Source organism: Salvelinus alpinus, chromosome 2 (genome assembly GCF_045679555.1).
Source record: "Salvelinus alpinus chromosome 2, SLU_Salpinus.1, whole genome shotgun sequence".
NCBI lineage: Eukaryota > Metazoa > Chordata > Actinopteri > Salmoniformes > Salmonidae > Salvelinus > Salvelinus alpinus.
In genome coordinates this window covers 29,660,886-29,673,068 of record NC_092087.1, presented here as the reverse complement: position 1 = coordinate 29,673,068, position 12,183 = coordinate 29,660,886, and the positions used below count along the sequence as shown (strand labels likewise).

At 41.1% G+C, this 12,183-nt stretch overlaps 1 protein-coding gene across 1 annotated transcript; it reads left to right on the top strand.

The window, feature by feature from the left end:
- The first annotated feature begins 1,200 nt into the window (after positions 1–1,200).
- On the top strand, positions 1,201–10,002 carry LOC139558501 (short-chain dehydrogenase/reductase 3-like). Its single transcript, XM_071373666.1, has 6 exons — positions 1,201–1,788; positions 6,483–6,626; positions 6,987–7,106; positions 8,972–9,210; positions 9,304–9,429; positions 9,523–10,002. Exons 1-6 carry the CDS (start codon positions 1,594–1,596, stop codon positions 9,605–9,607), a joined length of 909 nt encoding a protein of 302 aa, XP_071229767.1. The 5' UTR covers positions 1,201–1,593; the 3' UTR covers positions 9,608–10,002.
- The last annotated feature ends 2,181 nt before the right edge of the window (positions 10,003–12,183 follow it).

The following is a 12,183-nucleotide window of genomic DNA, read 5'->3' as shown; positions in this document are numbered from 1 at the left end:
AAGGCACAGTCAACTTAGTGAATGTAAACTACTGACCCACTGGAATTGTGATACAGTGAATTATAGTGAAATAATCTGTCTGTAAACAATTGTTGGAAAAATTACTTGTGTCATGCACAACGTAGATGTCCTAACCGACTTGCCAAAACTATAGTCTGTTAACACGAAATTTGTGGAGTGGTTGAAAAACAAGTTTTAATGACTCCAACCTAACTGAATGTAAACTTCCGACTTCAACTGTACCTTAGGACATGTACAACATAAGTGGGTCATAGTCCCCTCATCCTGCTTGTTCCTCTCACAGTTGTGAGGTGTCTGGGAATATTTTATGCAGTATAACTTTTGAGTAATGTAACCTGTGTATCACCTTAAACTGAACAAGGTTGTGTCTGGCATTCACTGAACTGTGGTTTATATTCCTGAGAGCTTCTACCCAGTCCTACTCATCTGAGTATTCTGAACCAAGTTCCTGCTCCCAAGCCCTTTTAATAGTGTCTGTGGATGCCTCAATGTGGGCCTGTAGCACATCATAAAGTCTAGGATTCTTTGGCTTAATGTCATACTGTGGGATATGTGTCCTTAAGAAATTCCTGATTTGGAGGTATCTGAAAAAAGGTGTTACTGGCATGTTAACTTGTTTTGCTTCCTTGCTGCTTGCTCCTGCAGAATTGTGTGCTTCCTATTTTCCCCTCACTTTTTTCCCTCAAATATTTTCGAATCCAGTCACTTGACACATCTACTCCCCGCCTGCTCTCAGTTTCAGAGATTGTGTGTGTGCACACAACCTGGATACTGCAACCAACCCCTTAAACCCCTTAAACCAGTTTGGGTGAATGTTGCCTCATCAAAGTGCCATCAAAGTAATCCAAGTAAGTTATCAAAGCAGGTTATGGCACTTCTCAAGTGCATGAGAAACGTATCCAACTATTACTTATCAGAGAGTGAGAGCAACTGAAATATGCCTTCACAGCAGTGGTGGCTAACGTTTCTCGGGGGTGGGGAGCGAGACAACCATTCACAGCCGACACAGTCAATAAATATATTCCTCACCAGTCAACCTGTCAATCAGGATTAATGGTCTTAAAAAAACTCCCTTCAGATCACAGGTCTTTCCAGCACTGCGAGAACGGGTAGTCAGAGCTCTATAAATTAAGCTGCCAGAGTCAGAGGCGGTAACGTCTAAAGGAAGGAACACAACACACTTGTTGTAGACGATTCCGTAGCGCATGCCTTTGGAGACACTCGCGCCTTCTTTAGGTTACTCGAGTTCAGTTTTGTTAAAAGTAACAAAGTACTACCGGTGTAAAGAGGTATTGAATCAAATAACATAGTTTTGCCAGTATTCGGAATAAACTGAGAAACATGCTTGAGCTCCGTATATTGACGAGGTTATCAATTGTAGGAAATATTGACTTCAAGTGCTGCAGTAGCCTACTTTAGTCTGCTATTAGTTTTAACCCGATAATTACCTAAAAACCTCATCTTGAACTCTGCTCTGCCAAGGACATCACGATTGGAGGATATCGTTACTGAACTTGTGTTTCTGTGTTCGAAAGTTGTTCTGAGAATTTAGGCTACTGTACAAGAAGTAACATGGATTTGAAGTGTTTGGGCTGTATGGTTCTGTTCCCCATCCACATTCTATACTACATATTGAAAGCAAGCGTGTGCTTACTGCAACCAAGTAGACGGAGAACCCTGACCAAGGAGGTGGTGCTGATCACAGGCGGGGGGCGAGGTATTGGTCGTCACCTGGCTCAAGAGTTTGCCAAGCAGGGTGCTAAAAAGGTAAATTAAACAGATGCATGCGTTTAGTTTCTTAATTTTGGGTTTTTATTAGGCAACTTGTTGCGCATTAAAAGTGAGTGGGTCTTAGCCTAGGCAATTGGAGTACTCAAAATAGCCAATATTAGCCCACACCTGTGCAGGTTTTCATATATTTTGAATTAGTACATGTTAATTATATGGTTATAACGATGACGGAGTTCATACCCTGTACCAACCTGTACCTCTGAACACATCCTGTGCTATACATAGTCTTATTTACACACATTTCTTGACAAAACTATTATTTTTTATTGATGTAGTACCGCCCCACCCCCATCCTATTTTACCAAAATCTCCATGTTTGCAGTAGGTACATTGTGAGGGCAAAGACATCAGTTCGCCCATTTGTTACTCCAATCTATTGTTTCTTCCAATATGAATGCAGGGGGTCATGACCTTAGGAGTAAATGGACCATTGAGATTGCAGGACATCGTCCTCAGTTTTGGTACAAGTTGCACAACAGAGTAGGTCAACCAGAGGGCATGTCTGCAGAAATTGAAGGTCCCCCTCTGACCGTTTGACCGCTGCCATGATATAGTGAAGCATAGAATTATATTTATTCAGACAAAGCTCCGAAATAGGAGTTATGGCTGAAAATGTATAGTGGATGAGATCAGGCATCATTAATGTCCAGAAGAAAGTTTTATTGGTTTATGACTGCCAGCAGAACTGATCAATTGATAACAGAACCCTGCTATGGATTTGGGATGAATGTGTGCTTATTTTTTCTACTTGAAACTCTCTGAAGAAACATGTTTGAAAGCTAATCACATAATCCTCACAGAACAAATGTTGTTGTTCATCTGGGACCAGCAAAGGAACACTTACCTATGCCAAGTGCCAACATAAGACATCACATTGCCAGAATAAAACAGATTCAGATGTGTTTTTCAAGCAAACCAGAAAGGCAGAAATTACCTTACATTGAGTTCATTATTGAGGTGAAATGAAGCCTACAGAGGAAGGTGACATGTTTTAGCTGCCTCACCCATCGTAAACATTCACCATCCAGCCAGGGGTCTTATAAATAGTCTCCATCCCCATCCCCCTCCCTAACAAGGAGCAGTCACTTAGGTTTGAAATACCTCAGTGACTACATTGACAGTCCCCGCCAGGCCTCCACTACTGGTCAGACTACCCACAATTCCTATTATAACTTCCTTCAAACATTACACAGCTGAGTGCATAGTGAGCCACCGTGGTGTTCTGTTAGCGCTCATGTGTAATGGACAGAGTCCAGTCCATTTTACACCTCTCGGACACACAGATTGAGACATAATCATTTCACAATGATTTCATATGAATACCACATCCCCCTTTAACAAATCAAATCAAAAGATAGTTGCATGTTCGCTATGTAACTTAGACCAATAATGACTAGCTTTATGAATTGCCATGTGGCGAACGACAGAGTCACAGTTGTTATTTAAGTAATAAGGCCCGAGGGGGTGTGGTATACAGCCAATATACCATGGCTATGGGCGGGTCTTTACGCACGACCCAACACGGAGTGCCTGGATATTGGCCATATACCACAAACCCCAGAGGTGCCTTATTGCTATTATAAACTGGTTACCAACGTAATTAGAGCAGTAAAAATAAATGTTTTGTCAGCATTCATGCCTCAAACAAACCGGTTTATAATTGCTGTTCTTTTATGTGGCCTTTTCCTCATGTAAAATTGCAGCTTATTACTGTCTGAGCTATAAAAAAAACATTTTAAGTTAAAGTGCTTTGGCCTCGCTCATCATCCTTTCATCAACATCTTCTCATGGAAGAACCCAGAGGAAACCTGTGGCTTTTAAAAGCTATAATTTGCTGCTTCACAACAAAGGGGGGTCAGTTTTGCAACTCAATATTTTGATCATAATATTGTGAACATGTGGAAGAAGTACAATTTAGAAAACTAAGAGATAATGCAATCTTTCTCAGCCCTGGCTTCTCATCTGGAGAACGGTGAACATATGCCTACCCTCATTGAAGCACTATATAGTGTGTGTGTGTGCTTGTGTGTGTGTGCTTGTGTGTGTATGCGTGTGCTTGTGTGTGCGTGTGTGTGCAGGAAGCACACTGCTCCCAGCTGGGTATTGCCCTGCAACTGACCCTGCTGTCTCTGCACTAATTAGACAGCAGCAGGACAGGCGACTGCCTCCTGAGCTCCCAAAGCCCTCTCTCCCCGTTTGCCCCTATCCCCTACAGCTGCTGTGAAGAGAAGGGTTCATGCCCATCCTTGAACCCAGGTTTTTCCTTGTCAAATATAATTGTGTTGTGGTGTAGGCATTTGGATGACCACACCGCCAGTTCATCATTGCACCCTGACCCATCAGCCCTCTGTAATGGCGAAGACTTACTGTCCTTGAATAGACCATCAGTTTTACACAATTGGTGAATGTTTTTTAATCTTGTCAGATATGGCACTTCAGAGTAATCACTGGTTTATCAGAGATACTTAGTCACCTGATGTGAGGGAATTTAGAATTAGTCTTACCTCAACACGTAGGCATTCTAAACTGATAGCTCTAGATTTAACTGCCCATTGTTTGTGTTGGCACTGGCAGATAAGCATAATGAAATAAATAACAGGAAAACACAGTGTGAATACTGTTAGGATGAAATCCTATAAAAGGCTTTCAGTCATTTAACTAGATCCACTTGCCACTTGTCCATCTCTTCTGATTACTAAAATGGGCTGGCAAAGGAAGCAAACAAAAAAGCAATCCTAATTAACTCAAACAAAGACCCATCCAGTGGAAAGACAAACATGTTGAAGTCTTGGAACTGATAAAAACTACATGTCATGCAGATTGTGATCCTCCCACTCAAATGAATGAAGGCCCCAAAGCAAACGTTTCACTTTAAAGTCTCATTCGCTTAGTGCTTCCATTATGTAAATCACAGACAGCTGATCAGATTGCCCTAGATGTAGTGTTGCAGTAAAACAAGACAGATAGCAGCAAAACCTTAGGCAACCTTTGGAAAGCTATGCATGTTTGAGAGGTTGAGATACACTATCCTCCTATTAATTCCTAAAGAAATATGTGCTTATAGCCCCTGGCTGTCTCTGTGTTCTTCACCATCAGGACAAGGATGTCACTGTGACCTGTACTTGTGTCAAGTGATCTTCCCTATTAGAATTAGGATTGTTATAGTTACACAACATTGATATCATACTGTAAGGGTGGATGAAAGACATGCAAGTGCTTGCACTCACGTGCCCACGCACACACCCAGACACACACAAACACACACATACACACAGGATCACTTTCTTTCTGCTCAAATATTAACCTCGGTCACAGGCAACCAACCAAGCTCTACATTGGCCCCCTCAGTACTTCACACAGTCACTGTTTTCAGACTCCCTGACCAGAAATGACTGGGCTCATGTGCCCAACAGGCTGTGTAATCTCTTTGAGAATGTGTGTTTGAGAGATGAGGAGGGCTCAACACCTTATTTCATTACTGACCCCAAAGACTGACAGATCTAATTGCCCAATCACTGCCCCCCACCTCCATCCTACCCCATGTTCTCTGCTCTAATGACTGAGCTTCATTTAGCCTCACCAGGCTGATGAAGAGACGGTTCATCCATACTGCAAATCCACCCACTTTATCTCACTCTAAAACTATTTGTTGCACCTAAAAATGGCCTCTCTGTTTTATGAATTAAATGAACATTTCAACCAAATGATGTCTTCTCATCCTTTTGGACCAAATGCTGCATCTTGTTGAGAGCATGGGATGTTGGTATAGTTATTTGGTTTTGGCTACCCATTGTTAACTTCTGAACAAAGAGAGTAAAAACTCAAACGGACGACTAGTAAAAGCTCAAACCAAGGTTTACTCAACCCAAGTCACACAAGCACATATTTATACCTTTTGACTAGGAGTCACCTCTTTGTATGTCTAAGATAAACATCCTTCTCTGTTGTTAGGCAGAAACTCAGTATGTTCCTCTTACTGGTATTGTCATGGTCCTCCCTAAGTTTAGAACATAGGCCTTGAAGTGTGTGTGTGTGTGTGTGTGAGATAGGACAGTAGTTACATTAGATGGTCTTCGGGGTGGGCCCCTCTGGCCCCCCTCCCAGAGGTTTCTTCTCTCTTCAACTGTTGACCGTATCTCGAGTTGAGTTCCACATCCTTCCTTGTCCTACTTCCACAGCAGCTGGCCTGCGTTATCAGGAACTGAGACTAGACTGTTGCCCTTTGCCTTTTTCCTTAAAAATATTAATATCCATGTTTAATAACATGTTTAATAATTCATAATAGTTAATACATTTTCTGTCTCACTCAGTAACTTTCCATACACAAAGTTCCCGTTCACCCTTCATTGAGCCCCAACATATACATTTCTTTTACATGTAAAGTAATCAATAAGTTCTAGTATGGCAACATGAATAAGTATATTTCAAGCCAGAACCTAACACCATTAAACTTATTTTAGTCATGTTTTTCTCAGGATTTGGACAACAATAAATGTATAGATCGCTGATTGTTGAAAAGCTAAATATCACTATTCAAGCAGCTGCGTTACTTGTTCATCTTCTATTCAGAGCATATTACATAGAGTATTACACAACTTCATTGTCAGTCGTTTTCTAACCCTATTTTGTAACCCATGGCTAGTTTACCTTCAATATGTTTCCTTTCTTAGGTGATCCTGTGGGGCCGCACAGAGAAGTGTCTGAAAGAGACATGCGAAGACATCTCCCAATCAGGAACAGAGTGCCACTACTTCCTGTGCGACGTGGCCAATCGGGAGGAGGTTTACAAGCAGGCCAAGGTGGTCAGAGAGAAGGTATGCTATTTACAGTAGATCCATAGTAAATCCAATAAGCAATATTTATCCAGACAAATAAAAAAGTTGTTTTGAGCCAGTGAAACGCTCACAGGTCAAGGTTTCTATCACTGCTGTTACTCCCCTCCACGGAACTGACAGCGGTTCATAGCTCCTTAATTCCTCTCCACCATCTGACATATAGATTACACCTCAATTGCAATGTCTGGATAAGATAAGAGTGTTGAATATGACTGTCTGTCAGCTCTACTACATAACTTCACATGAAAAGAAAGTAGGTAGAAAGTGGATAACTTCTTAAATATGAGAAATAAAAACGCAGTCTTGTTTTTGACATTTGTTATGTTATTCTTTTCCCAGGTGGGAGATGTTACGATCCTGGTGAATAACGCTGCAGTGGTCCATGGGAAAAGTCTGATGGACTGCGACGATGACGCTCTTTTGAAATCTCAACACATCAACACAATGGGGCAGTTTTGGGTAAGTGTTGTTGAGGTTTAAGAAGAGAGGTGTGGGTTTCCTTATAGTTAGATCAATCTTATCATTCTCCACAAGTGCTTTTAGTGGCCAATAACTTCTTATGGCTGCAGGAGCAGTATTGAGTAGCTTGGATGAAAGGTGCCCAGAGGTGCCCATAGTAAACTGCCTGCTCGTCAGTCCCAGTTGCTAATATATGCATATTATTATTCGTATTGGATAGAAAACACTCTGAAGTTTCTAAAACTGTTTGAATTATGTCTGTGAGTATAACAGAACTCATATGGCAGGCAAAAACCTGAGAAAAAATCCAAACAGGAAGTGGGAATTTTGAGGCTGGTCGATTTTCAACCAAGATCCTATTGAATTCACAGTGAGATATGGATGAGTTTGCACTTCCTACGGCTTCCACTAGATGTCAACAGTCCGTAGAACCTTGTCTGATGCCTCTACTGTGAAGTGGGGCCGAAGGAGACAGGAATTAGTCATGTCTATCATGACCTTACCATGCTCTGACCATGCACGTTCATATGAGAGGGAGCTATGTTCCATCGCACATCTGAAGTCAATGTAATTCTCCGGTTGGAACGTTATTCAAGATTTATGTTAAAAAGATTCTAAAGATTGATTCAATACATCGTTTGACATGTTTCTACTGACTGTTACGGAACTTTTGGACATTTCGTCTGCTTTTAGTGAACGCGCTGCCTGACGTTGGATTTGTTTACCAAACACGCTAACAAAAATAGCTATTTGGACATAAATGATGGACATTACCGAACAAAACAAACATTTTTTGTGGAAGTGGGAGTCCTGGGAGTGCATTCCGTCGAAGATCAGCAAAGGTAAGTGAAGATTTATCATGCTTTTTATGAGTTTTGTTGACTGCACAATTTGGCGGGTAACTGTATGGCTTGCTTTTGTGGCTGAACGCTGTTTTCAGATTATTGAATATTGTGTTTTGCCGTAAAGATTTTTTAAATCTGACACAGCGGTTGCATTAAGAACAAGTGTATATTTAATTCTATGTAAAACATGTATCTTTCATCAAAGTTTATGATGAGTATTTCTGTTATTTGACAATTTGCAATTTCTCCTGATATTTTGGAGGCATTTCTGAACACGGCGCCAATGTAAACTGAGGTTTTTGGGTATAAATATTAACTTTATCGAACAAAACATATATGTATTGTGTAACATGAAGTCCTATGAGTGTCATCTGATAAAGATCATCAAAGGTTAGTGATTCATTTTATCTCTATTTCTAGTTTTTGTGACTCCTGTCTTTGGCTGGAAAAAGGACTGTGTTTGTCTGTGATTTTGCGGTGACCTAACATAATCGTTTGTGGTGCTTTCGCTGAAAAGCCTTTTTGAAATCGGACACTTTGGTGGGATTAACACCAAGATGACCTTTAAAATGGTATGAGATACATGTATGTTTGAGGAATTTTAATTATGAGATTTCTGTTGTTTGAATTTGGCGCCCTGCACTTTCACTGGCTGTTGTCATATCATCCCGTTAACGGGATTGCAGCCATAAGAAGATAACCCTGCATGTTGACAGAGGTGGGCGCCCAGCAGGCATGTCAGTCACAGCTTCATTTAAATGAGTTTAGTGGTATTTCCAAATGATAGGCTTACTGCTTCAGCCCCTAGGTAGAACATCAGAAGGCCTATGGCACTCTGTTTGAATATAGATCAAACTGTCAGGTTGTGTGCAGACAGAAATGCAATCATCAGCTAAAAATAAATGTATACTCAATCTGTGGCTCCACTCGGGCCTGCTTCCCCTGCGTGTCTCTATTTCATGTCTTTAACGGCACATTTTCTCAAAAAACGCCCTCCCTCCCTTTTTCTCCACCATCCAGACTACAAAGGCCTTCCTGCCACGGATGCTGGAGCTCCAGCATGGCCACGTAGTCTGTATAAACTCCATCCTCTCCCAATCGCCCATCCCTGGGGCCATAGATTACTGCACCTCCAAGGCCTCCTCCCTGGCCTTCATGGAGAGCCTGACTCTGGGCCTGCTGGACTGTCCCGGGGTGGGTTGCACCACCGTGCTCCCCTTCCACACCAACACTGAGATGTTCCAGGGTATGAGAGTCAGGTGAGCAACATGGTTCTTCACACTGTAGTTTAGATGAAACCATGTATTGCAGTTACTGCATACCTAATCTTGCTGGTTTTTCTGGTCCTGTAGGTTTCCAGCGCTCTTCCCTCCCCTCAAGCCAGAGACAGTTGCTGAAAGGACTGTGGATGCAGTCAGGACGAACACAGCCTACCTTTACATGCCCTGGACCATGCATGCTCTCGTTGTCCTCAAAAGGTAATGCCTCATGTCATTTTGACCAATTTAAAGTACATACATGTTTTTCACTCATAGGTAACCCCCTATCTCTGTCTTTTCTCCACACCCTAGCTTTATGCCACAGGCTGCACTTGAAGAGATCCACAAGTTTTCTGGAACCTATACCTGCATGAACACATTCAAGGGGAGGACATAAACACAAATGATCCTGAATGTCAATACATATCAGAGGAACCTCATTAACTCCAGAGGATGTTGAAGGGAAGTATACATGGGCTACAGGACATTGGGAAACAATGAAAGCCTTTTGAAAGTATGCAGCAAAGTGTCATGGGGACTTCAGCATGTATCGTTGCTTCGGCAGGTAAATTTAGCTTACAAGCTGCTGGAACTTATCCTGGTCACATTCTTGATCTCCTGTGTGTAGTTGGACAGACTTAATACCATTCACACATTGAACATAAGCCATGCAAAACTTGCCTGGATCAACAGCCTTTTTTCCACAAGTCAGTTTTTTTATTATCCTTTCTTTATCCTACCAATAATGTGTCTTGGAATGGAATCACATTAATAAAATACTTTTTCAGAGAACCATGGTGTCTCTTTGTGCATGTAGACTGGAAAATGTCTACTGAGTGGTCAACACAGCAGAGTTAACCAGATGATTCTCACATGGTAGAGAATGATAACACAGTTATGCAAACCATGAGATCTTTGACAATGCCAGGATGTGTTGTCAAAACAGCAAATGAGCAACATTCATTGGAAGGCAAGACAGATCCATACATTGCTCACTTATACACTATGAGGAAGATTAGGGCCGGGATTAAATACAAAACCACGTTAAATGACATTTGACATTTAAAGGCAATTTCCAAGCTGACATCTGTAGCGTTGACCATAAATGCGCTAACATTGCCTTTAAAAGTAGCATTTGTCAACTAGAGTGCTCGGATTGAATCCCGGCCACAAGTTGTTGCATGCTGGAAAATAGTTAACCATTAAACCATTCATGTTTTATTGAATAATTGAAAACATGGTTTAAAAAGGCCTTGCGAGATGTATCCCTGATATCATCAAAGAGAACCTTGTAAATTACAATATGTGTGGTGTCGGGGGAAACCTGATTTAGAAGGACAAGCTTTCATCTTCCAGAGTGGAGGTATTTAATGATTAATAAATAGACCTTGGTTATCTTTATGACATTGCCATGCTGTACTATATCATCAGGGGAATAATGTACAGTTATCTTTGCCCTCCTTGCTGTGTGAGAGAGACACTTCCTCTAGTTAAAGTGATGCTCTGAAATGTTGTATAATTTCAGCTAGTAGTTTTGAATGTGGTGCTCACAAGACAAGACGGGTCCCCGTTTTTGTGTACAATGTCATCCACTTGTGTACTTACAATTTGTATGATCTGTTACGAATCCAATTCATACAATTTGTTACACATTTGTTGTGCTTAAGATCCTGGACTGCATCTTTAATAAAGTGATCTATAGTATAGTGCGCATATAAACACCCAGAGCTGTGTTGTTGCTTTGCCTTCTGTCTGAGCAGAAGGCAAAGCAAGCACACACACAAAGCCCCAGGCCAACCAATAAGAGAACTGTAAAAACAGGGAAAGTGTCTACCCTTTGGCTGCCAGACAAGACTCATAAACATTCATTTGAATCCCAACGAACCATAAATGCCCTACTGTGTGCTCAAGATAGGGCCGCTCATTATGATTAGTAGGTGACCCGCACCGCACTGGTCAGAGGGAGAGAGAATGTGCTCTGCTGGGAGAAAACCTGAGCCTCTGTTAACCTTTTTTTTTTTTTTTAAACGTTCCCAACGTAAACGGACATTTTCTCTGGCCCAGATCGTAAAATATGCATATAATTTACAGATTAGGATAGAAAACACTCCAAAGTTTCCAAAACTGTCAAAATATTGTCTGTGAGTATAACAAAACGTATTCTGCAGACGAAAACCTGAGAAAATATAACCCGGAAGTGATATTATTTTTTTTAAACTGTTTTTCTGGGACCGTCTTTCTTCCATTTAAAGGGGTATCAACCAGATTCCTTTTCCAATGGCTTCCTCAGGCTGTGACCAGGCTTTAGACATAGTTTTAGGCTTTTATTTTGAAAAATGAACGCGATTTTTCAAAACTAGTCAAGTGTCCTCCGAATAGTTCCTACGCGCGAGAGAGGAGCTCTCCATTTTCCGTTTGTCTCTTAAAGAATAGGTTATGGTCCGGTTGAAATATTATCGATTATGTTTGTTAACCTTTCTAGCCCCGGCGTTCCGCTAGCGGAACTCCTCCCACATTCCACTGAAAAGGCAGAGCGCGAAATTCAAAAAATATTTTTTAGAAATATTTAACTTTCACACATTAACAAGTCCAATACAGAAAATGAAAGATACACATCTTGTGAATCCAGTCAACATGTCCGATTTTTTAAATGTTTTACAGCGAAAACACCACATATATTTATGTTAGCTCACCACCAAATACAAAAAAGGACAGACATTTTTCACAGCACAGGTAGCATGCACGAAACCAACCAAACTAACCAAGAACCAACCAAACTAACCAAGAAACAACTTCATCAGATGACAGTCCTATAACATGTTACATATTTGAGGCATATTTGAGGTATAAATCAGTTTTACATTGCTGCTACCATCACAGCTACCGTCAGAAATAGCACCGAAGCAGCCAGAGTAATTATAGAGACCAACGTGAAATACCTAAATACTCATCATAAAACATTTCTGAAAAATA

Bases quoted from the DNA above. Each gene is read 5' to 3' on its own strand.
- LOC139558501 (XM_071373666.1), top strand. From the start codon at position 1,594: ATGGATTTGAAGTGTTTGGGCTGTATGGTTCTGTTCCCCATCCACATT. The intron at 1,789-6,482 runs GTAAATTAAACA...TTCCTTTCTTAG, and splicing joins CCAAGCAGGGTGCTAAAAAG to GTGATCCTGTGGGGCCGCAC. The intron at 6,627-6,986 runs GTATGCTATTTA...TTCTTTTCCCAG, and splicing joins CCAAGGTGGTCAGAGAGAAG to GTGGGAGATGTTACGATCCT.